The sequence below is a fragment of the Schistocerca americana genome, chromosome 4 (genome assembly GCF_021461395.2).
Source record: "Schistocerca americana isolate TAMUIC-IGC-003095 chromosome 4, iqSchAmer2.1, whole genome shotgun sequence".
NCBI lineage: Eukaryota > Metazoa > Arthropoda > Insecta > Orthoptera > Acrididae > Schistocerca > Schistocerca americana.
The window spans coordinates 437,077,498-437,104,937 of NC_060122.1; the positions used below are offsets into that span (position 1 = coordinate 437,077,498).

The 27,440-nt window shown below is 40.1% G+C and overlaps 1 protein-coding gene across 1 annotated transcript in view; it reads right to left on the minus strand.

The window, feature by feature from the left end:
- Positions 1-27,440, minus strand: part of LOC124612769 (cytosolic non-specific dipeptidase) — a 165,609-nt gene that overhangs the window by 64,219 nt on the left and 73,950 nt on the right. The window contains exon 2 of the mRNA XM_047141164.1: positions 6,787-6,961. Within this exon, the coding sequence (XP_046997120.1) occupies positions 6,787-6,961 (175 nt within the window). The remainder of the gene's footprint in view (positions 1-6,786; positions 6,962-27,440) is intronic.

Consider the following 27,440-nt stretch of genomic DNA (forward strand, 5'->3'; position numbering starts at 1 on the left):
CTGCTAAGATGTTTAAGCATTTGATTGTGAATTTTACACGGACCATGGGCTGTTTCTCAAACTCTCATTCACTAAATGGAACATTGTATTTTTTGAGGCCTTGTGCATGAAGGATATGCAGTTTTGCTCTGTCAGGTGTTTGTGGGTCAGGGAAATAGGATGGTAGTTACTGCACGCAAACACTTCAGCAAAATTACCATGAAGCATTCAGCAATGACTTCGGGATCAGTACTGATGTCAACATTGAGGGAGATACCAGGAACTACTGCAGATGGTGTGTGGCCACAGAAGCGACAGAGTTTAGTCCATACTTGAGAAGATGGGATGTTGGCTCTGATAGATGATACACACTGTTCCTGTCGCCCCTGCTTTCTCTCTCTCTCTCTCTCTCTCTCTCTCTCTCTCTCTCTCTCTCTCTCTCTCTTTTTTAGAAACCATGACTTCACTTGATGAATGCTATTAAATGCTCTGTAGAAGGATGGCATTTATGTTGTTGAAGTGAACTTCAACATTCTCTGGTAGTGTAGCTATTTCTTTGGAGCATCACTGCACAAGTTTCCAGTGGAAAGGGCTGGAGTATGCGGTATCATCGTTTCCACAGCCTGTATAATTGTATAATTACGTCATTAGTGTCTTATATCACTCCTTCAATATCCTTCTCTTTGCTGGTTTCGAAACTAGCTTTGGAGAAAAAAAGCTTGCCAATTCGTTTTCTGAAGTGACCAACAAGGACAGTGATGCATGTCCACTGATCAGTGGTTTGAGAAAGAGAGAGTGACATCCATGAGGTCACTGTTGCAGAGGTCACCAGGGACATATCACTGGATCAAGGGTGAGATGCTTAGGCTACAGACTGTAATATCTATGCCTGAGCATATTTGACAGGCCATACTGAAATGTGTTGCATGCAGCTCCAGTGTTAAGTAGGCAGACCTCCTGGTCTGAAATCAATAGCTCCATTACTTGGTCCCTGCTAAATGTAGCTTGACTGCTCTACAGAGGATTGAGGGCACTCAAGTCCCTCAGTAGGAGGAAGATTGGAGGCAGAAGTTCCACTAAATCTACCAGCTCGTGATATGGTATGCACCTGTTTGGGGGCAGACAGATGTTACTTACTGTTACCCTAACTGCCAGGTAGACATGTCCAGCCACAGCTTCTAATGCAGAGGTTAGTGGCACCTGCTCACTGAAATGTCAAGAGCGTATGAGCATACTGAATTCTCACAGTGTTAACACAACTTTTACAGTAGGATTTGTAATTTTTAATAGTATGGATTTCTGAGAACCATTTTACTTGAAATGCCACATCAGTTGCAGAGTATGTAGCCATTAATTGACGGAGTTCTGCCAGGTGATGATGGTAGTCACTGCAGTTCCACTTAAGGAATGTCAGAGTGGGATCTGAGCAATGAAGGGGAAAACAAGAAATTATATTACTTTGCTGCTGAGTCAGACTCCACCTGAATGTATGATTCTTCATCAGCATTCAAAGGCTTGACCTCGTGAATGGTGGGGACCAGACTGACCACAGCAGCAGTGCTCAATTTGACTTCGAATTTTTCCTTCTTGTCACTCGCTGCATGGTTTCTGTTTTTGTGAGGATTTTACTGTCTTGACTTCTGGAACAGAAGTGGCCCATTCTTCATTATGACCCAACGCACGTGGCTCTTTCAGCCACTGTTTGGTGGCAGACTGGTGGTCTGTTTTCTTGTGGGAGCGAGGCATCTTGGGAGGTGCTCTTTCCCCTGGTGATGACAGAGGAGGACAAGGCATCTCCAGCTGCACTGATGGGGTGACTACCACCAGTGCTGTGGGTCTGTGGGTGGAGGGAGTTGGTGTCAACTCCCCTAACTGAGAAACAGGCACTGACACAGGGCTAGAGATGGGAGTTACTGTTTGAGACCTGATCATCACACTAGGAGTGGACTTTGACACAATGTGTGCAAAGTTTGACATCATATTGATTGGGTGGAGTCATTCAAATTTTTTCTTAGCATCTTGATATGACAGGAGGTCAAGTGTTTCATATTCCTGGGTTTTCCTCTCCCTCTTACAAAACTGAAAATGTCAGCGAATGAGAGGGGTGGTGTTCTGGGCAGTTAACATATGTAGGAGATTGTCTGAAAGGGATCTCCTAATGTTTTGTCCTTCCTACAAGTAGCCTTAATAGTAGAGCAGGAGGACATATGTCTAATCCTCTGCACCTAAAACATCTCACAGGAGGACGAAAATAGGGCTTGACCTCACATCTATAAGCCATCGAAGGCTAGGATGAAAGCTCCAGCATCCACTCTATTAGACTTAGATCCTCTATGAAAGCGACAAACAAAATATACTCCATGCTGCTCTAGTTTACATGCACTTCTTCATCTGTTTTTAGCATTAGGTCCCAGTGGATGATGATACCCTGAATCATGTTGAGTTTATTAGGAGGAAAGATGGCCACTTGTTTATTCTTGAGCATTCAAGGCATAATTTGCCTGTGATTGTTCAGCATTCAAAGTTTTGATCAACAGAGTTCCAGTTCTCATTTCCTCTACTGCAGCAACTCCTCTGAACCTGTCCTCAATATTTTCAACCAAAACAATGGCTTTGGTGCTCAAAAAAAATTCTTCCATCAGTTCCAGAGGATACCAAGAACTGAGCAAATGGTCCACCTCCATTTCTCCTCACCTGATTATCCCTTTCATGGTGAGGCCCAAGACAGATTCATCATCAGGTTGTAAGCCCCTGAATTAAAATCTTGCTTTCAATCTGTCAGATGACCATTTCACTGTGGATCATCTGCCCTAATATAATTCACTCTCATCAGAAGCTGTCACCGTGGGTGTGATTCCACCATTTAAAATGGTACTTGGCATAATACCATTGCCCAGAGTCCCAGTGCCCCAGCTTAGACAGGCACCTACTCTTCAGCATACTGGGAAGGTTATAGCTCAGGCATCAACAGTGCAACCTATAAGTTGACAGAGGGCTACGAACATGAGGGTACATGATGACCACACCATGGCAGATTGGCTACCATGCTGGATTTTGGGTGTGAAGTTAAAACCATTTTAGCAGTAGGTGCAGTCATAATATTTTTCTTTCTTTCTTTCTTTCTTTCTTTCTTTCGACTTAATAGGTGTCAGGGGCCTCTCACTCAAATTAATGGTTACGGATGATGGTGTTTGACTGACCAACCAACAAGGTCATAGGTCCCTAAATCCTTTGTGTGTCAAGCCAGGAATACTCCCCAGAGAGGAATGAAACAAAAAAAACGAATACCAATTAACCTGATTGTATCACAGAATCAAGAAAACCAAGAAGAGTTGACAGAGGGGTAAAAGTGTGAAAGTGGGAAAGCTCCCATGCACAGAAAGTAGCTGGAGCCCCTGGGACATGTTATGCAATGGGAGATGCAACCTCTCCATCTGACCAGTGCTTCCACACCTGCCATTACCAGAAGAAAAGGAACAAATCTCGGTAAAACAACAACAGATGTAAACTAATAAGAATTAGAAAAGTGGGAAGGGTAGGAGTCAAGCCACACCATTTAGCAAGGGCAGCCTGGTGTCCCCTGAGACATATCCAAGGATGTGGTACACACCATGGGGGCACAGACGATTTCTCCCTGACGAGAGGTGATAGTGGGGGAAGTTGAACTTCAGGGCAGAGACTCTGTATGCAAACTACGACTGTGACGTCCTCAGCCTCTGTTGTGGGAGGTAGGTCTGCCTACCAGTAGAAAGGACCCAGCAGTTTCTAAGCTCAGTGGAGCAGTGAGTTTGTATCACATAGCTCAGCAGGTGTTGTTGCTGCCTGATCTTTAGGGGAGGGAGCCTGGAGTACTTCCAGGAGTACAATGTTCACAGGACTAATCTGAATAGCACCTGTCACAAGTCAGATTCCGCACGCTGAAAGGTGATGCCAAGCCATATGTCAGGCTCCCAGAATCAAGGCAGGATGAGATATGAGCTTGGTAAAGCTGCAAATGAGTAGAGCGATCTGTGCCCCAGCTGATGTTACTGAGGCAGCAAAAAGTATTAAGATGTGACAAGCATGTTCATTTACATTGTCAAAGATGGTAAAACCATGTCACTTGGGCATCAAAGACCAATCCCATAAACCAACAAGACTCCGCCACACTGAACACTTGGTCATCAAGGCAGAGTTCTGGTTGGGGTTGGACAGTACAATGGCAACAGAAATGTAAGACACATGTCCTGGCAGTGAAAAACCCACTGAAAGCTCAGGACTGTGCCTTTTGTATGGCACCCTGCAGTTGGCATTCAGTGTCACCAACAGTTCAGGAGCAGTAGTAGATGCAAAAGTCATCAGCATAGAGGAAAGATGACACAGAAGACCCCACAGCTGCAGCTAGACCATTGATAACCACTATTAAAAGGGCCATACTCAATGTAGAGCTCTGGGTGACCCTGTTCTCCTGTAGCTTGAATCCAGAAAGTATGATGGGACAAGAAGTTCCACAAAAAAGTTAGGAGTGGTCCCCAAAGATCGCATGTATATGAGGTAGTGAGGATGTGGTGATGCTATGTGGTGTCATAAGCCTTTTGCAGTCAAAGAAAACAGTGATAAGATGCTGATGCCAGGGAAAACCTGACCTGATAGCGGACTCCAGGCAGATCAAATTGCAGCAACCTCGACGAAACTCACCTTGGGACAGAGCCAAAAGACCCCAAGACAACGATGTGACATTGGCAATCCACCGGTAAGTATTTGAGCACTTTGATGTGGATGTGGTCTGGCCCTGGAACCATATCAGGACAAAGAGCTAGGGCAATGAGAAATTCCCACCCACTGAATGGAACATAACATGGTTCCAGGTAAAATATAATAATTGGTAAGTGCATTCACTCCACCAGCTTTTTGAGAATACAAATTGCAGGCTGATAATTCTCAGATGCAGAGGCTTAAGCATAATGCAAAGCAAAATGTTTGGCGACAGCATCCGGGCCAATGAAGACAACACCATTCACAGAAATATTACATACACCTGCAGTGGACTGGTGTCCATACAGGCATCGAATCTTTGCCCAAACCTGTGAAGGTGGGGTATGCGGTACAATGATAGCAACATACCATTCCCGGCATTCTCATTTCTGTCTTTTTATGATGTAGTGAACCTGGGCAATTTGAACGTGTAGTCTCCAGTATTACAATTACATACACCATAATTAACCAAATGAAAAAAATTCACAGTACACATCTCACACTTTTCTGACCAAAGCTTCAAGTTTCAATTTCTAAGGAAAAAACTGAAGAGAAAAATAACTGGATACAAAGACAGCTAACATTGCAGATAAATGCACAAGTAGGTGGGGGCTTCAAAAAGTTAGTTAAACATGTCATCTCATGTTAAGATCGTAATGCAACAGGAGTGGCACAATGCCAGAAGTGATTACATGTTCGAGGTTGCCTATAGACACAATTCTGCTATGGTATGAGTATGGGATTGAAATGGAGCAAAAACTAGAAACATATTCCAAAGTTGAAGCATGTAGTGCAGTACAGTTCTTGTGAGCAAAATGTTTAAATTGTACACACATCCACCATGAAATTATGGGGTATATGAACTAAATGCAATGTGGCATCCAGCTGTTGTGAAATGGTGCCAATAATTTTACCAAAGCCACACAGATGTGGGTGATGCTGATAAGGAGAAGATTTTTCAGTGATGAGAACATTCACACAGTGTTCTCGAATGGCTCCATGAAGAAGTAGTGAATTTCTATCTTTAATAGGGCGAACAACTGGTAGAACATTCCTATTATTGGTTACAGAGCCTTGGTGACTGTTGAAAAATAGTGTCATGTTCTTAAGTCACTCTCTAGCAGTCAATAACTGTTACCTGGTCTGCCATAATTCTGTGTAGCTTACCCTTAGAAATCCCCTCACAACAAAGAAGGAAAGATCCAAAAAAGCTAAATAAGAATTGCAGCGTAATAGTCACTTTTGAAGATATGCTATAGTTACTGACATGTCAAAGACACCTGATTCATGAATAGAAATTATGAGAAAAAAATACAGTCAACGAACACACAACACGGAGCCTGTAGTTGATAAACATACAAAAGGAAAAAGTGAGTGAAAATATGTGAGGAAAACATAACGTTGTGAACCCTTAAGGAAATACATCACACTGAATATCTGCCAAATTTTATTGTAAATTATATGACGTAATATTGTTTTAGCTGTTATTCATACCACATAATATTGATCCTCAAATAATACTATTCTCCCTCATTCTTGTGGTACAATTATTAAATGAAACTCTTGACTGATAACTGAAAGATGTATTTTAGTCCATCATTCTCTCAAGTTCTCATAGCTAGGATATGACAAATTGTACTGCAAGAAAAGACAAATGCTTTAGAAACATGTCACACAAGTGAATCATAGGGCCTCTATGACAGTAGCTGAACAAGATTATGGAAACCAACAAATTTTGAAAAGTTTCATTGGGTCAGGGAACACAACGGACATATATGCAACTATAGGGTCAACTGCTAAAAATACAAAATTGTGGTTACCTACATACTAATTACAAACAATATCACACAATATAAAAAAAAACCTTAAACTGTACCAGAATTCAGGTCTACATTTTATAAACATGCGGGAAGCAAAGAATAATGCATTGCATAACTTTTCCTACCAGTAATAAGAAAGTAATAGGCAAAAATGTGAAGTGCTGGCATCCCCAACCTAGATGAAATTTGCTGTAATTAATTCATTTACTCTCTCTAAAAACAAAATGAACATACAAAATTAGAGGATACTAACCTGTGTACCAACATCATGGAGTTCTGTTTCTGCACCTAACTTTTCTAGTCTTTCTTTTGTCCAATGAACCATTTTTACAATGTCATTTCTCGTGTGTTCCCATGCTGACACAGATTTAATGGCTACAGCTTCTCTCAGGCGTTCAATATACTTGGTTTTATTTGCATCTATGTGACTGGAGAAATAATAAGACTCTTTCAAAAACATATTCTCTCTAGATACAAAGTGGGAAATATAATGTAATGATATATATATAATTTTATTTTTGAAGTAGTGCAAGAATGACAATCCTAACAAGTTATTCAAATAAATATCAATGCCCATTTCAGACAAATCATAGAAAACCAGAATCTGAATGGCTAGCTGAAACTTTTCCTACTGAATGAACGCAAGTATGGTCCCCATTTTCAGATGCACTCCTGGCACATATTTTTAAATTAACATATTGTATGTATAAGAAGTAGTTTCCATTAAATATAATGTCATTGCATGATCTCTTCTTTCTCAATTTATATTACAAGATACTTTATGGAACTGAGGAAGTGCAGTCACCAATTAGAATGCAAAGATCTGGATTACAAAATTTCTGAAAAATAGCTGAGAGCACAATAACAGCTATATGTACATCCTTAGCCAGTTTCAAGAAGAAAATAAATGAATGAATTGATTTGAAAGCTGAAATGCTCTTTACGTATGTCCAGTAATCATGTACTTTAAAAACTAATGGATCTGTTGCTATTGACACTAACATTGTCTATTTCGGCTTTTTCATTATTACTTTCAGAATATATTCAGCCTCAAGTCTAGCCGGACACCAAAACATTTAATTCAATATATATCACCCACATACTTTGTACTGCATTAGTACGGTTGCACTTTGTTTTCTTTTCTTTTTTTCAAAATGTAATTTACAGTCACATAATTAAAACTACCGTTTAACAGCACATAAAAACTTATATGGATCTGTTAACACAACAAAAAATATTACTGTGCTCTTCATACCAGTTTTGACCCTATCACCTCAAAGCACATCCATTGATCCCACTGTGAAAAATAAGTAAAAGGGTAAATTAATAGTACTTCATTTTCGGTCATCATATATACTGAGTGTTTCTTCTAAGAGTTGTTAGCCGCACCTTCTCTGTTGTTGTGGCAAATATTTCCAATTTCGTTTTTGCAATGTGCAGTTTGAATCAGCCCAAAAAAATACTGCTCATCATTTCAGTCACATAATGCCCAGTGTCGACAGAAAGAGTCGGTTTGTTTTGCTGTTACAAATAAAATTATTTTTAAGGTGGAATTTTACTTTCCCATCCAATAGAGTGATTCCAGATCAGTGTAGTGCGATACTCATGTTAGCATTACGCCTTCAGAGGGACAGTAAAATGCGAAGAATAACCAGTATTCCAGCAGTAAACCAGTAGTGCTGCAGACAGTACCAGACAGCGCAGGCCAGGGCGAATGCTGGAGTACTTGTTATTCTTCATTTTTTATTACCCTGTGAATACATAATGATTGAATGACTATTGCCCTCGACTAACGTTAGACTGCTATTATCAAAAGAGCATGTAAAATTCAGCTTTAAATATGCTTTCTGTCAACACTGGGTGTCATAGGAAAGGCGTGATGATCAATATTTGTTTGGGCTGTTTCTAGTTATACATCGGAGGACTTTCCAGTTCTACGTCACAGAAACTCCAAATATCTGCCAAAACACCAGAGAATGTACCTAATGACTCTTAGAAGACACACCCTGTGTGTGATTTTTATTAATCTCCATAGAATTTATAAACAATTAAAAATAAACTACTTCTATAAAGAAAATATATCAAGTATGTTTGATCATCCATACTGAAAACAAGTAGTCACAGAGTATGAAACAAAGACACATTTTCACAATGTTTTGAAGAATCACACCATTGAACAGTAGGATGCAGGCTCATTCTTGCAGTGTGTTGCCCTTATTTGAATCATGTTAACTAATGCATGAGTATCAACACATTGAGATTAGGGTGCCAGAAATGGACTGCAGTAAGATTGGTCATCATATTGGACACTAAATACAATCAAATACATGGCAATTGTCATCCATCAACTGGGTCTTGGCATCAGTATTCCATCAAACTGTGTGATACTGATAGTCTAGCTCAATACAGTATGAATCTTTTCCATTTTCCATTAGCATCTAATAAGTATTGGGTTCGTGGTGTTTCTGTTGTGACCAGTTTATAAGAACAAAAAAAAAGGGCTCTGAGCACTATGGGACTTAACTTCTGAGGTCATGAGTCCGCTAGAACTTAGAACTACTTAAACCTAACTAACCTAAGGACATCACACACATCCATGCCCAAGGCAGGATTTGAACCTGCGACCGCAGCGTTCGTGCGGTTCCAGACTGAAGTGCCTAGAACCGCTGGGCCACTCTGGCCGGCTTATAAAAACATTCACGGACGTGTGTCTGTGTTCAATGACAATCAAAGTTTCAACTGATGACAAGAAATCCAACTGTGGCTACATTCTGGGCAGTATAAAACCTGCAGATTTGCACTGAAATATCCCATTTGATTTCCAAGTCTTCCAGTTGTAAATATTTCGTATTACATTCCACATAGTCCTAAAACTAACCAAGTCAGACTGTGTAAAAATATATCAGAGCAGACAATATGACAACTCCTGGCTGCATCCGTAAAGAAACCTGGACCTGAAAATTCTAATAAGAAGAATGTAGAATGTAACATCACATAACAGTCCATGTTAACATTTTAATTGAGTAAGTGGTTGTTTTAGCACAATATGGGCTCTTGATCTTACTGGACTTCTGGGTATTGTTGATAGTGAGATATTGTATGTATAAGTACATGATGAAGGCCCCAGGATGCCGTAAAATTAAGATTTATTAAAAAACAAAAATTGAAGCACTGAGTAACCAGAGGGTTGGCAAAGACGTTAATTATGAAGGCGCGCGGTAAGGCGCACACAAATGAACGAAACAAAACAGTCAACTATTGTACAGTTTTTTTTTCCTTCTTCAATTTTACACACACTCTCGTATGTAGAAGAATGGTGAAGATGTGCGACTTTAGATATGAAGTATTGTGAGTTCTATGTATCATATGTGTGCTTGAATAACATTATATGGAAAAACAGTATCAAGTATTTTTATTGAAGTAAGTGAAGAGGAAAATTACAGGAAGAGAATTTTCGTGATTATTACAAGCGCCGATGTTCCCGGAGTGCTCTGCTGCCTGCAGCTTCAACTAGGTCAGCGAAATCAGATCGTCAAAAAAAAATTAAGATAAGCACAATTACATCTTTTTTTTTTTGTATATCACAACTGGCGACCGTGACAGGACTTCTGGGCACAGGTCGTGAGTAGTGTTTATTAACTATTGTTACAGTGTGATTCATATTGTTAGTAAAACAAAGATTTGTGACACAATAGTTTGCGCATCATAATAGACATAAACCAGGCTTTGACATTACGTAATTAACATTTATCAAGTGTAATAATTAACGTGTGAAATTTTTAAAATTTTGTGAATTTTCTATTTTTTTGTAAATTCATGTTACATGGCCGAAAAATATACGCCCATTATTGATAGCGATAGTGAAAACGCAATCAGCCAAGATGGCGTAGAACTGCGAGATCGAACAATTGAAGATCAGGCGCCATGCATGCCTATTGCAGAAATTTTAAGTATGGTAGATGAGAGATGAGTGTCGCAGGAGTGACAAATGATGGCGACGCTCCACAACAGAATAACTTTGACGACACAATGTTTACAACCGACGAGACAATGTCACGCATCTCCCAGGGCGACATACTGCTCATGAATGAAACGTTGGAGAGTGATCGAAATATGAATCTTGACAACACGTTACAAACACCACTTGGTCACAACACAAACATTAACTTTGGAAGTACGCCTGGCAGCAGCCAGGGTAATAAAACTGACACACTGCTATGGCAGTTATTATATAACATTAACACTGATCTCAGCGATATGAAACAAAATATGAATACCAAGATTGATAATTTGAACACAAGATGCCGGCCGGTGTGATCGAGCTAGGCGCTACAGACTGGAACAGCGCGACCGCTACGGTCGCAGGTTCGAATCCTGCCTCGGGCATGGATGTGTGTGATGTCCTTAGGTTAGTTAGGTTTAAGTAGTTCTAAGTTCTAGGGGGCTGTTGACCTGAGATGTTAAGTCCCATAGTGCTCAGAGCCATTTGAACCCACAGCAGGTACCGGTGACAGTTATAGATAGCAAAACGTAAACATACCCACTACACCAATACCTGAACAATTACCAGCAGGAATTACAGGTAACTACAATAACAACATAAATACGATCGAAAATGCCACGAGTCTATCAACTATTTTTGCAGACGAAGGTTTGCTGAGACATCGACAATTTCCTACATTCACTACCGAAGGTAAAAGAATGAATGCCGTAGTATTTATTAGTGCTTTTCGTCGTGTATTTCCACGCAACTGGACGGAAGCACAGAACATCAGATTTGCCATGCGATATACGCGAAGTGGTGTGCTGTTATGGGCAGCTGAAGTGGCCGAACGTTGCAGAACTTATATCCATCTTGAACGAGCTTTGCTCGACAAATACTGGTCTGAGGCAGTGTAAGAAAGACTCAGACGCGAGGTTTTCAACGCTGCACCATTCAATTGCAAATACAGTAGTGTACGTGGATACTTTGAAAAATACCTGAACAAGACACGCTACTGGACGAACCCAATAGCACAGGTAGAAGTGTTAAAAACATTTTAAAAGCCGTTTTCCATCGCATATTAGAGAAAAATTAGTCACAACGCCAGAGCATGGCACTGAATATTTTTTTCAGTACTAGATTCTATCGACTTAATCTATGAGGAAAGACCTGTACCCAATAGAGCAATAGAAAATCACGCACAACAACATAATTATGTAAATCGGTCAGCAAAACGTGATTTAAACACACAGCAAGGTTGGTACACACAACAGCAAAAATTACATATCCAGAGGTAACGAGTACGGTAAAGGTAACGAAAAAAACAAACGATTTAAAAGAAATTTCCAAAACAAATTTCAACGCACGAGCGAATTACAATTCACGATCGCAAGGCCCTATGCCGAGTCAGACGCAGCAGTGGCCGACGCGCGGCAACAATGCCATACCTACGCTGTATCGCAGCCGACCTTTGGGCAGCAAAATAACTCCACAACAGCTAACGACACAAAGTACCCAAACAGTACTGCTTGTTCACAAAGAGAAGAGCTAATTCTTATTGGGGGGGGGAGGGGGGTGCAGGGTATAGAGGAGGTACGCTCCGCCCACCGGCACACAGTATATTGGCAAGGTAATAAGTCGCGCTAACGTTACACAGTGCTGGCAACATTCTGGCGTCCACATAAAAGTTGTGCTCCAAGCGGTATACACAATGCCATCTATTAGACGCAGCAGCAACTGTTAATGCTGCGCATATACTAGCGCAAAAGCGGACAGCGGCATAATAAAAGATTGCAGGATACGTGAAATTATTTATGTGTAAAACCCAATATTGCAATTTCGACGGTTGGCCGTTATGAAGTGAAATCGAAAGTTCCATATTGAATGATTGCTACTAATTTCGTAACAACTCTCTTGGACAATTTGGCATTATACAGAACCAGCAGAAAAACTTACATTGTGGCAATAAAAAGAGAAGCAATAAATTTGGAAAATTTATTGACAATTGTTACGCTGTATTGTACCCTCAAATACATCACTCAGAATCACTTTCATTGTACTCTTTCTTCTGTGTGTGCTTCATGTTCGTCGCTATTGTCCGTTGCGGCAGTGTTAATGATGTCTATTGCTAGTTCAACACGACCATCACGCCTCCAATATTCTTCTTCTAGTTGTTGGACCTTCCTGCAGTACCCTTCCCAGTCATCGGCAGTTACAGACAAAAGGGATTCACTTGCTGTCGCAAAAAGGTTAACTTTCGATATGTCCCCTGAAATGTTGCGCTCCCTAAACAACCGTTTTAATTTCGCCCATGTCAGTTCTACCGCACTCAGATCACAATTGTAAGGAGGCAAGCGTACAACCATGTGGCCTTTCTCTTTCGCCATTTCGTCAATAACATGTTTTTTTAGCAGGTTTATGCTCTTGTATTAAAGCGAACAGAACCTGCTTTCTCATGCTCTCATTACAGGTGACACGCCTATTTTGAAGTCATTCCAAAATCCTCACTTTGGTGTCATACCTGTTATGGTATGGACCGTTGTCCATCACAATTACCGACTTCGGAGGAAGTTTCGGGAGTACCATGCTTGAAAACCACCTTTCAAAATTTTCTGAATTCATCTGACCATGGTAGTCACCTTTCGTTGAATTAGCCCAAAATTTTAGTTCGGCTTCCCTGACAAATCCCTTCCTTGATCCAACGCTTCCAATAACCAGTCTTTTGGAGGAAGTTCCCCAACCCACAATGCCGACAATATAACTCTTGGGAGATGAAGAAGCTTGCACAGGATAGAGTAGCATGGAGAGCTGCATCAAACCAGTCTCAGGACTGAAGACCACAACAACAACAACAAACAGGTATTCATTGGACAAATATACTATACTAGAACTGACATGTGATTACATTTTCACGCAATTTCGGTGCATAGATCCTGAGATATCTGTACCCAGAACAACCACATCTGGCCGTAATAACGGCCTTGATACGTCTGGGCATTGAGTCAAACAGAGCTTGGATGGCGTGTACAGGTACAACTGCCCATGCAGCTTCAACACGATACCACAGTTCATCAAGAGTAGTGACTGGCGTATTGTGGTGAGCCAGTGGCTCGGCCACCATTGACCAGACTTTTCAATTGGTGAGAGATCTGGAGAATGTGCTGGCCAGGGCAGCAGTCGAACATTTTCTCTCTCCAGAAAGGCCTGTACATGCGGTCGTGCATTATCCTGCTGAAATGTAGGGTTTACGCAGGGATCGAATGAAGGGTAGAACCACGGGTCGTAACACATCTGAAATGTAACGTCCACTGTTCAAAGTGCCGTCAGTGCGAACAAGAGGTGACCGAGACGTGTAACCAATGGCACCTCATACCATCACGACAGGTGATACGCCAGTATGGCGAAGACGAATACACACTTCCAATGTGTGTTCAAAGAGATGTCGCCAAACACGGACGCGACCATCATGATGCTGTAAATAGAACCTGGATTCATCCGAAAAAATAACGTTTCGCCATTCATGCACCCAGGTTTGTCGTTCAGTACACCATCGCAGGCGGTCCTGTCTGTGATGCAGCGTCAAGGGTAACCGCAGCCATGGTCACCGAGCTGATAGTCCATGCTGCTGCAAACGTCGTCGAACTGTTCGTGCAGATGGTTGTCGTCTTGCAAACGTCTCCATCTGTTGACTCATGGATCGAGACGTGGCTGCACGATCCGTTACAGCCATGCAGATAAGATGCCTGTCATCTCGACTGCTAGTGATACGAGGCCGTTGGGATCCAGCACGGTGTTCCGTATTACCCTCCTGAACCCACGGATTCCATATTCTGCTAACAGTCATTGGATCTCGACCAACGCGAGCAGCAATGTCGCGATACGATAAACCGCAATCGCGATAGGCTACAATCCGACCTTTATCAAACTCGGAAACGTGATGTTACGCATTTCTCCTCGTTACACGAGGCATCACAACAACGTTTCACCAGGCAACGCCGGTCAACTGCTGTTTGTGTGTGAGAAATCGGTTGGAAACGTTGCTCATGTCAGCACGTTGTAGGTGTCGCCACCGGCGCCAACCATGTGTGAATGCTCTGAAAAGCTAATCATTTGCATATCACAGCATCTTCTTCCTGTCAGTTAAATTTCGCGTCTGTAGCACTCCATCTTCGTGGTGTAGCAATTTTAATGGCCAGTAGTGTATTATAGACTGTGATGCCCTCTGCACTTCCTATATAACAGCGCTCCCTCGAGTTTTGGTTGCTGTTCACCATTTGTCTCCCACAGTCAGAGAGGAAACATTAGGAGAAAGTTTTATACATCAACCACGGCCTAATAGCCCGGAAGTTTTAAGTGACAGCAGTACCAGCCGTGAAAGCTTACACTGTAAGACTGTAGGTGGTTTTCTGGTAGGGCGAGCAGTCGAAGAGGGCGCTGTAGGTGCGGCCGCTTGCCGGCATGCGGTTCAGACACTTGCCAAGAGGCCAGGGAGGTGCGGTGCAGTGTAGGATGGATGCCGGCTAGAGCACGTGGTCCTACCAGATTCACATGGGTCTGGACATTACATAACATTCACCACTGAAGTTTTGTACACATTTGTGGACATGTAACATAAACCACAAACCTTTCAGTGGAGTATGATCCATCAGCTTTTGAGAGTAGAGTAAGACGATTCAGATGACATGTAGACTGGCAACGCAAAGGATATATTTCATTAGTTATTGAGACAAGAAGGTATCTGTAATGGACATTCATAATATCTTTAATAACAACTGTAATAATTTATCTACAACAAAGGCTAGCCAACCATATAAAAGCAAACATCATGGACACATCCAATGAACTAACTATATGTTTATTTGTATACTTAAGTAGCTAATGAGATTCAATCGAACCAGATGCTTATTAAAGTCAGCCTCATTAATTACCCAAGACCGCTACACAAACAGGATGGCACTATCTGGTGTTTAGTGTGGACACGTCTTGTAAACACTACTTAGCCCATGAGATTTTTTTTTTTTTTTTTTTTTTTTGCTTGGTTACAGTATTGACTTAAATATATGATCCTATTTTTTCATCCATAATTTAAATTAAATGAAACATCCATAAATTCTGATGGCAGCTTTGGAAAGAGGGGACTATTATCTGCAAAACTGATGTCCCTTCTACAATGGTTGGACAAAAATACAGAAACACTATGAGAAATGTATGCCTGAACACACAAACATGATGCTAGGCAAACTTGCAGGTTGCACTGTTGTACTTTACCACAGACGTCATTTGTGCAATGTCCTCAGTACGTTGCAAGTGTCAGTTGCATTCAGAACAATGTTCTGTGTAGTTGTGAATGCATTACATTGGACCTTTGTGACTTTGAACTTGGGCAAACGGCTGGTGCTTATATGGTGGGTGTTCCCGTAACAGTCAGCCAAAGTGTTTAGTGCTTCAAGAGGCACCATATCTGAGATTTATACCGCATACAGGGAAAGCAGAAAAACATCATCCACTAAGTCAATGTGGAGAAAAATGTGTGTTGAGTGACTGTGGAGGATGGACATTGAAGAGGACGACGACGAAAAATATGAGGGCAAAAAGTGCAAAAGTCACTGAAGACCAATGTTACACCCGCAAACCATGTCAGCAGCAAACCAGCACAAAGGGAGCTCCATAAGCAGGGAACAGCAAGGCAAGCTGGAATTCCAAGACCACACGTCAATGATGCACATGCCCATAACAGGAAAACGTGGTGACCAAGCCATAAAACCTGGTCTATGGAGCAATGGAAACGAATTTGGTCGGATAGGTCTGTTTCACATTGTTTCCCAACTTCTGCCCAAGTTTACTTCTGATGTACACCGTCCTAAGCTTACGATGCAGACTGCTAGTTGCCAAAAGTGAAACATGGAATGGGTCTGGTGATGAGGTGCCCAACCATATCATGGAATTCTATGGTGCCCATGGTTATTCTGTGAGGTCGCATTGCTGGTAAGGACTGTGTGACCATTTTGGCTGATCAGGTCCATCCCATGGTACAATATTTGTTCCTCTACGGTGATGTTGTTTCACAAGACAACAGAACCGCTATTCACACCGGTCGTTTTGTGAGTACGAGGATGTTTTGTAGTATCTCCCTTAGTCCCCACAGTCATCAGATCACAAAGTTACCGAGCTTTATTGGTCTCTTTGGAGAGAAGGGGAGATGATTGCTGAGTGTGTGTTTTAGGGGCGCCCAATTGCGTGGTTATAAGCGTGCATGATTTCTATCCACTTCCATCATTGTTACCTGAACTTCGCCACTATTTTGTAGGAAGAATGGTACAAGATTCCCTCCCATACGGGATCTGTATTTCTCCATTTAGAGACTACTGAAAGTTGTTTTGAATGCCATCAATTATCCTACACCGTATTAGGCAAGGCAATTTGTTACGTTTTGGTGTTTCCACATTTTTGTCCACTCCCCTACATGTGTGTATTATAACTGTTCAAGATACAGTCAATAAAAACTGAATATTGATGTCTTTATTTGAAATGTGTAATCATTCTAATTAAGATTGTGGGCGAACTACTTAAGCATTTTTATTATAAACTGTTTTTAATAAACGTTTTAGCACTCTTCTACTGGTAACTCCAACTTTTAAGTTTGCTTTTCTATATCAAAAGTTTTAATTCCGACTGGTGATCTCTCTATCCCGCCAATTATGTAAATTATCGGAAATAGTAGGGCCAAGAGAACCGTTTCTATCTTTGCTTTTCAGCACTCGTCTGGACGAAGTTGCAGAGGGTGGTTTTATACCAGCGTTTCCACCTTGGTTAAAAATGTCCCTTTTCAGGGAAATTGCGGGATTCTGTGGGAAGAAACCGGGAAAAAGTTCATGGAGGGAAAAATTTACCTCTGAAGCTTTCTAAACACCGTTCCACAGCATACAGTCTAATCCAATTTTTATTTAGTCCTTAATCTAAAAATTATCAATTTATTTAACTCAAAAGCGATATAATAGTGGTAGATAAAGTGCATGACGAGACTGTATGTATCGTAGTCGACAACGCAGTTTCCCGTTACGCGATAGAAGCCACTCGGTAATAGTCGCTGTACGTCATAATCATCCTTCTTCCAATGCGGCCAATCTTTGTGATGTATAGAAATTGGAACCAAGTACTTCAGTTTTCGCTCGAACTGTGTAGCGTTGAAAGTAAGTTTCCGGTTCTGTACGAGATGCTTCTGTGGCACCGACACTTTGCCTTGAAAGACAGGAAGCTTCTACATTCCTCCCCATAAAACCACTTGAGGTGACCTTTTATTGTGGGTGCAGTGGTATCGTCCTGTTTGAATTTTATTGTGCCTTTTTCAAATACTGCCAGCTATAGTTTGCCCCTCACACAATATACCATGTCGTCCCATGTCGGCACAACTTGGAACATTGAAGCAAGGAACATAGAATAACATTGAAGGTCGGCTCTCGGCTGTCGTCTGTTTCCGATTGTTTACAGCATTAGCGAACTGTTAGCAGTGGCCAACACACACACACACACACACACACACACAGATAGAGAATAAGCCGGGCGGACTTCTTTCCCCGTACTAAAAATAGTAACTACTTCTAAGGCCCTTGACTGGCAATATTAATATTTTAATATTTATCGGCACCTATTTTAAATACAGAATTTAATAAATAGGAGACAATGACACATCCCTTTGATCCCCCACAGCTCCTCGCTCCTCTGCAAGAATGAGTACTGCTGCACATTATTGGCAAAGTTTTTGTGAAGGTAGCACTGGTGGCGGTGTAATTCTCGTATATGATTGCTTCTTTTGTGAATTAGACAGATGCTTGAACGAGTAATTTGGCGTCTGGATTTACTTCTTTACAAGGTAGGCCTATGCACATGTTAAATTTTGTAATTGTATATAAAACTTAGCAGATGGTTAAAAATATAGCAGTTCTGCCAAGTTCCGCTACACTGCGATACATAAAATTCACGTTTCAGAACATTTACAAATTAAAAGCCTGATAAAATTACATCTAGTTTAGCAAACAAGGAGTCCGCCTGCCCCCCCCCCCCTCCCCCCCTATAATTTAGTGCTCGTGGATGCAGCATTACTTACATTGATCGAACAGAAACAGATAAATTGCATGCTAGGAAATGTGAAATTGTTTTCTTTTTTATCGCTCAAATTAGTGTTTAATCGTAAATGCTAAAGTGTCAACAAAATAAAACGTTGAGCTCTTAGTCTATTCAGAACCAAATACTTTTCGTGATTGATGAAGTGATCATATTGGAAAACTATTTTAGAGAACCTCAGTTTCTACAGTTTTCGAAAACTCTCGATAATCGTTTGCTGTACGTGTACATTTCGTACCAGACTGGTAGTCCCCATGTTCTTTAATTGGAAAATTTCAAGCCGATTCTCTTGCGTTTTCAATTGCTGTCACCCTGTACGACCCAACGGATAGGCTCTTTAGTAATTATTTTCCCCTTACTCATTGCATTGTCTACAATGTGCTTACACGAGCACTTCTCATATCCATGTTTAATGTCTACTACATCTGCTTATCACGAGACGTGCACACCCCTGGGATGGTAGCAAGCAAGTAAACACTACTCCTTATCCTCCGGACGTCTTAAGCGATACGACTTCCTGCCCAATACGAACTACACAATCTACTGGACGTTATTGTCAGTGTTTCCTACGAGGGAGTGGCAAAAACGTGGTTCAGTTACGATTTGCCTCAGCGTGTGCCCCCGGTTTTGTCCTTTTGAACGACGTACCCTGATCAATCTTTATCAGGAAGTGTGCAAATCGGTACTTCAGAAGTTCAGACTAATCGAGCGGTTGGAGCTTGTTCCTTGCAGCGGTAAAAAAGACCTTTGTTGTATTAGTGTAGTTTCCACAATTTAAAAAAATGCAAAACAGACTAATCTATAAGGGACTACAGTTAATCTCGAAGCAAGGAAAATCTAGTTTAAATGATCAGGTTTTTCAATATTTTGGAAATATCATGCAGTATTCCATGGAAATATTAGTCTGTTTAGTTATGTAACAGTCTGGAAACTTCATAGCGAGTTCAAGTGCACCAGTTCCATTTGGCATATTTTATACTTTCTGTGAGCTGTCTTTTGGCACTGCTGCCAATACCTGCGTTGTACAGTACTGTAAGTTAGCTTGTTGCGACGCAGTAAGTAATGTCGTCAGCACAAGTGATGTTTCCTTGGCTCGAGAGATAGGCAAACTAAAACACGTAGCTCTTTCGAAACTAATGAAGCAGTGCACTGTAATGTTTCGATACGCTTTTTCGAAACAGTGAAGTAGTTGGTGTTCTGTAATCGTATAGCCCTGCACATTATATCATTTTGAGTTTTTACTGTATAAATATTTCCATATAAACACAAATGAGGTGTGAGAGTGCCAATCTTATAGCAGAAAGTATGAAACTTTCACTTAGGTGTCTTGGCAGTTTCATATTCCTTCCAGCAAATGCGCTGCTTATGTGATGTGACTTTCATACTTTTCAATTGGCTGAGGACAGAGTTTTAATGTTTGACATAACAGATTTTGCCAAACTAGTTTCCCTGTATTCTAGCTCCTAATTTTGATATGTTTTATAAGTAAAAATCTGTATGTGCTCTTAAAAAGGCATATCATGAGATGTAATTTATTGACATAGCGTTCTGGAAAGCGAGGCACCGAATTAACATTTGTGAGTGTGCCACTCAAACTTTTCTTACGCGCAGTTAAATTTTCCATAGTTTGTCACAAAGAGCAGGACTGCAAAGTGACCGATGCACATAGATCAAAAAATTACCATAACAGACTGGAGCATATAACTCAATAGTCAAGTATGGCAGTTTCTCATCAAACATTCACAAGTCAGTTGGATACAGCTCATAATATGTACACTTGATAGAACTGGAAAACACGTTAAAACATTTCAAGGTAACAAATGCAGAGATCGGCATGAGTATAAAATCCAGAATAAAATTTAAAACAATTTATACAGTGTAATGCCTTTGTGATACCGACATCATGGCAGATGTGGCTCTACACCACTTAACAATTCTTGCTGAAGAAGTTTGTTTGATGTACAGGCATACGGAGTTCCCACAACTACTCACAGCAAGCAGATATATTATCATTTTATTACATATACATACATAAATCAGATAATTATTCTCAAACACATAAATAAATTACTCAAAAAATTAAACTCACTAAATGGTGAGCAAAAACGTGTCGTCTGTGTGCAACAAATAGGTTCTTGTAAGGTAGCTACATGTAAGATTTAGAGGACTAACCAAAATACAGTCAAATACAAATTCGGTGCACATTGCCCAGAGAAGAACAAAATCAATTGAAATTTTACTGTTTCATTTCTGAATAGATCTAATGTATCTATTCGAAGTTGTTTAGAAATAACAGTTTTGATACTTTTTAACTTGAAAGACAGGATCGTCTGTCATTCTTTGCTCCTGCTGTGAAAATATGCGCTCACGTAGAACAGAGGTGGCCATAATACAAAGACGCCATTTCATTATTTCAAACAGCAGAGGAAACAACACATGATTTTCTTTCCACCACAACAATAGATCTTGTGATCTGGCATCTTCATATATTTATCAAGCTTGACTATACTTGCAGCAAGTGGATTGCCTACACTTTGGATCAACCCTCCTACAGCTAGATCAAAATCTTGCTAAATGTTGCCTCTGCTAGAGTTGAATATGCTCACCACAACTGGTTTGGCTGGTGGTGGATTGTCTGTAGAATACTGAGTGGGTTTTTTGTAGTATTAAACAACACTTGCTAATTATGGCATCTTTTGTTTCTTTTAATCGATGCCCAGTTTTTGGAAATCCATTTTCCCTGAAGTAATGTTGCTCCACAAGCAGTTGCTTTATCCGCAAACTTTTGAACGAGGCGGGTACAGATTCCATCCGCAAGTTTGGAAATTACTGTATTAATGGTTTCACTGCTGTAATCTGAGTTTTTCAGTTTCAGACAATGTCTTTGTAAACCTTTTGCTTAGTAAAACAACTTTTGACGGTTACATTTCTTCCGCTGCTAGTTTCTGTTGTGACTTGCTCAAAAGGAGATACTATTTCACAAGATTTTTCAATAACTGACCAGTCTTCATCGGACAGTTTTGTTTGTGAATCCACACTGAGGATGGTGAGGGTCCTTTGCAAAGGCACTTTGATTTTCAAAAGCCTGTCAAACATTTGATACTTGGAATTCCATCAGAGAAGCCCATATGCTTCTGAATATTGTGTAATTCCTCAAATGCTTGAGGACTCATTTTTAAAATTCCACTGTTGACTTCACTTTTGGCCATATCTCTGTAATTGGTTCAAGTCTTACGGTATTAGCACAATTATATTCAATGTATGTGCAAAACAACGTACATGCCACCATTTGTACAGCATCACTGCCTTCACCATATTAGGTGTCGTATCTGTAGTGCAAACTATAATTTTATTGGTAATACCCGAAGTTGAAATCACATTTTGTAATTCACTGAAAATATTTTCCAGCTGTACGCTAGTCATGGAATTTGAAACTAGATAACAATTATGACTTCAGATTGCAGTTTTCATCAATGAATTGAGCAGTCCCTACAATATAATTCTCATTTTTCACAGATGTAGGATGCAGTTTGTACTGCAGATCTTACTCGCACTAGTGTGATGTCGAACACTTACGAGAGTAAACCGTTAGAGAGGGTTTTTCTGCTGGGGGGTACACAGTTTTCATTTAATAAATAAGTCATTTTTCTAAACTCTACACCCTCAACTACATTAAACGGTAGATATTCTTTAACAACAAGTCTTAAAATCTGTTCGTGTATTATGGCCTGTTCAAATGAAGGCACTGGTCTTTGTGCAAATCCAGTAATCTTTGTTTGTCTACCACATCTACCCAGAACTGAACCTGCAGATACCTGAACAGTTGCTGTGGACGTTGATCTGGCTTCGTCACCGCCCAGATTCATAAAAACTGGTTACGAACGAGTTTCACGTAAATTAACTGTTGGATGCATGTCACAAATGTCTGTTGTAAGCAGGAGCTTGAACTACTTGTAAACGACAACACTGCCGAGCACAAGTTGCACTTAATTTTCTCAGGATTCATCTTCATAAAATAATCCCACACCGGGCTTCGTAAAGCCGTAGCAGAAGAACCACCACGAACGGAACTGGAGTCGGGAGCAAACTGCAGAAACAACGGATACGCTACTGGGATTTCCACATTCCACTAATATGGGTAATATACCCATCCTGCTAATTTCCATGCACTCAAAAGGAATCATTGTGGAGAATAGACACATTGACTATAGACTCACAAATGACGCCACGTAATTCGAATAAATAACAAAATATAACAGAAAGAAATTTTTGTCCCTCAAGGTGTTTCGAAACATTACTATAAATTCACCATGCTTCCCAGCCCTTTCCGTTCACCATTACACCATCAGTTATCCGTCAAGCAGATTGCTTGCAATTATACCTACATCCATTTTTGGTATATGTCTAAAAACTGCCACTCTACGTCTTTTTTATTCAAAATATTGTAGGTTTACTTGCGTTTTTTTTAATATGGTTACTGTACATGAACAAGCAAGAGTATGCTATAAAAGATGAGTAGTGTAGCTGAATGATTTTCACTCATTTACTATTTTGAATGTGAATAGTATGCGATAATTTATTGTTTGGTTAGTTTTATAAATAAGATATTACGCCATTTCGGAATAGGGCAGTCAATTAGAAACGCAGCTTTATTTTCGGAAATCTTAAGCTTCATGCTATTGTGTATCAAAAAGATTTCGACGTTCCCGAAAGTATTTTCATGAAATGGTATGTTGAATGTATTTCAGTATCTGTACCCAGCCTGAATCTCGTCCGAGACAGAGCGGAATGAAACGTCACTGTTTCGATGCAATTAGTCGGTTCCAAGCACAAGTGGATTGAAAAAGCGTTATTTTGAAATAACGATACAGCTTCTGTGTCTGGCTCGAGATCGAATCTGGTCCCATTATCAGAGACAGGGCGGAATGAGAGACCACTGCTTCCAAACAGTGAACCATAGCCGTTTCGAAACACTGAAACTGTTCCACTTATCGAGACACTGTATCGAAACATAAAAACAGTGGCCAAATCTACTTGGCACTCCTTTTCCTCTTCCCACATACATCTCAGTGTTGCTAACTCATTATGAATTTTGCAGAGAACATACACTCGTCATGTATGTAGACTAACGCAATTATTATCTGTCCGAGGGTACAGACATGGAAAAACCCTTCATTTGAGCTGAAATTGAAGTAACGTACATGGTAGACACTCAAGAATGACAAAACAAAGCACTTTGCTGATGCTGCAACATTGTAGATCGTTGTTTAAATTTCGGAATCAACTAAATAGCATCACACAAGAAAAAAGATTTAAAGTATTTCACCATAGTTAACATGATTTCATTTTCGTGGCATTCTGCGGTTCCTAATTAATGATGATAATGACGATGATGATGGTTGTGGTTTTAGGGGGGCAAAAGGCGAAGTCATCGGCTTCCTGTCATAGTTAAACTCAGCGAACTTTGGTAGTATATTTTAAGATTTTTATTTCAATGCTACTTTTAAATTGATTATTAAATTGTTACTATAATATCTACTATTGTAGCAGACGCCGAGTTCATTGCTACTGAGCACCGAAGAAGTCAACCGCTTAAGTATTTTATTTCCTTCAATTACACCTCAAAATAAGTGCTTTTGGCACTTCTAATTCGAGAAGCATATTGTGAAAGTCATCAAAATGGGAAAAGATGGGTGGCCGGAGAAACTGTCTGAAACAGGGTATGCTCGTTTGGAACTGTGACAAAAGTAACCGAGCGATTACGACCACGTTTTCCAGTGGCTAGTCGCAAGCTGAACCAAACTCTTCATTTCGTTTTCATGCAACATGTAATATTTGTGACTCGACCAATTTAATACAAAATTTATGAAATGAAACCTGCAAATCTACAAGTACTGTTTATGGAAGTCAAGGAACCTGACAAAAATACCAGATAATGAAATGTCTCTTTTCATAAATTATCCGACTATTGCATTTTTAACTACAAGCAACATCAGGAAAGATAAAATTTACATTTTGAAAACAAAATTTTATACTCTACAATTTTTATTTTGCAACATTTTCCGTCAAATTCACAGAATCACAATTATTGCATGCTTTATAGGGACAAATTGACATTTTTTTCCGTAATGACCAGTCAGATTTTTTTGAGATTATGAAGCAGGCTTATTAATAAAGTAAAACACACATCAAATTTCTAGGGAATACATTTTCCAGTAACCAGTTACGTTAGAAGCCAAAGACGAAAGCCAGCAAAATGCTTGCAAGTTGCCACAACTTGTCTGCAGTCTGCACAGAAAGCACAGTTGTTCCAACGTGATCACTTGCTCAATCATCAACGTATTTGTTCAAAATGGACGCAGACATTTCTTGGTTACGTTAGCGTTTCGATTAAATTTTGAATCTGAAGAGAATTAAAGGGAAATTACAGTACAATTATTATGTAAGATTTATTTGTTAAATAAATGATTCAAAATATAGTAATAATGTTATATAAAAAATCTAAATGATCAAGAATATTTCCTAATTGCTAATAGTTAAACAAAATTATTTTTTCCCATTTAGTTTTTGTTTTAGTTACCATAGGGCCTAAGTACAGTTTAACGGACGTGGATAAAGTGTGGAGAAACTTATGCCTAGATAATATGAAGAATTACACCGATGTTTATCAGTTTTGGAGTAAGGTACTTGAAATTAAACAAGCGAGTGGCGACAAGTAGTATGAAAACGTCATGAAACAGTATATTATTTTTTTTTACTTTGCCCTTTTCGAATGGATTAACTGAAAGGTTGTTTAGCACCCTAGAAGATATCAAGTCTAATAGTCGAAACAGGCCTGATGTACAAGGTCTGTCTGGTATTATATGCAGCAAAGAAGATTTAAAAAAGACAAAAATAACCGCTTTAGTTATTTTATCTGGAATGTTTCTGAAATTAAATTTTGTTTCATCGCACAGCGCAGTCAAAACTTTCGAGAATTACGGACGGTGGTGATTAGCCTATTTCAGCAATTGTAAAATTATAACGAAACTGCAACTTTGTCTTTTATTCCAATCTGTTCATGTATTTTTGTGAAGATATTTTCTGTAGCCTTACGTGCTTTTTCAGCCCTCATTTTTTTCTATCTTAAGCCGAACAAAAAAAGTGTACCGTGCAGTATTAAAATTTACTCTTTTCTCATTTACTATTTTCAGTCGTTTTTGTCTACCAGTTTAAGAGTTCATCTAGATGGATTCCAAGATATTTGACGTTTGGTCATGGAGTAATTTCTTGTCCCCCAAGTTGAATGTGGAGGTTGAGGGGGCAGGGGTCCTGTTGCTGGCGATTAGTAAGATTTCTGTGTCTAACAGGAAAAGTTGACTTTTGGTCGGATTCTCCATTTACTGAGCCAGGTTTCAAGTTTGCTGATGTAGCTGTTGGTTTTTTCATTGATTGCACTGCAGGTGGATGCATTACACAGTAAGTGATGTCATCCACGTACAGAGCTATGTCTTCATTCCATCATGAGGGTCTTTGGGTGTCAGTTGTATGTATCTTACACACAAAGGGGGAGATGACGGATTGCTGAGGGACTCCCGCTTTTCGTGTGAAATAGGGCGATTTTTGATCCACAACTCGTACTTTTCTATTTCCAATGAGATTAGCTATTAATTGTACTATTTCAGTTGGGAAGTTGCATTTTAGCATTTTCTGAGAAGTCCCACATACAATACCTTATCGAAGGCGCGTTCTATGTCCAGAAAGACGGCAGCAGTCGCATCTGTTAAGATGCATGCTTCTGCTACTTTGCCAGTTAGTCGTAATACGGGATGTATACGGCCCGGAAGATCCGGGAAAAACCCGGGAATTTTTTCATTCGGGAGAAAACCGGGAAAACCCCGGAATTGTTTAGAATTCCGGGAATTTTTCATTGTTTTGGTTTTCAGTTAAATGTTTGTGATTTTTGACTGGTAAGAACCAATACTCTAACAAAGGATATTACTGTATCCCGCTACTGCAGAATAATACTGCAACAACAAAACATGAGCGGAAAAAAAACTTTAGTTGCAAAGGAAATCGCCTTATACAACAACAAAACACAGTACTCATACAAGTGTCTGCCAACAGCACAGTGTGTCGAAGGCTTAGGAAGACTGTGCAATGCTTCATAACGACAAATTGCTTCCGATGAGTGTGCCGTGACAACTGTTTAGAGTCGTTTGAGTAGCTGCGGGCGGGCTCTTTCGCATGCGCAATTTAGTCGCGCATGCGTAGTACCTTCTCCCGCTTCTGGTTACCGAAGTGTGGCTGGGCGCCACTACCTAACATTGCCCCGGTTCGGAAATATAGTAAATCTGGAGCTGAAGCACAGAGCAGTCAGAGTTGTGGTGGGGAGGTGGGTCGTCTCCACGTGACCTGTGTTTAAGTTATGTGATTTTGTTGTTTCGTCTTCTTTTATTGCTCTCACGTTTAATGATGATGAAATGGATTTTTGTGGCCGGGAGCTATCAAATGAATTAAAATACGTTCGCTTAGTAAAGGAAGGCAAAAATATGTTATTACTTTCAGATTTTATTTCCACTTCTCTGACAGTCAAGCACTAATCGCCTTGCAGAACAATGAAGTTATTTTTGTCGGTTTGTTAAAGAGATTTGACTATTATTAATCTTTTCTGCTGAGGCAGTCAACTTATTTGAAACGAAGTGTTTCATTTCACACTCTTGGCTGGTTTCAACTGTTCGCTGCATTTCAAGTGCATGTGTGGCATTATACCATAATAAAGAACCAAACTTGAGATAATACAGCCCTGGTACTCCAAGAAAATT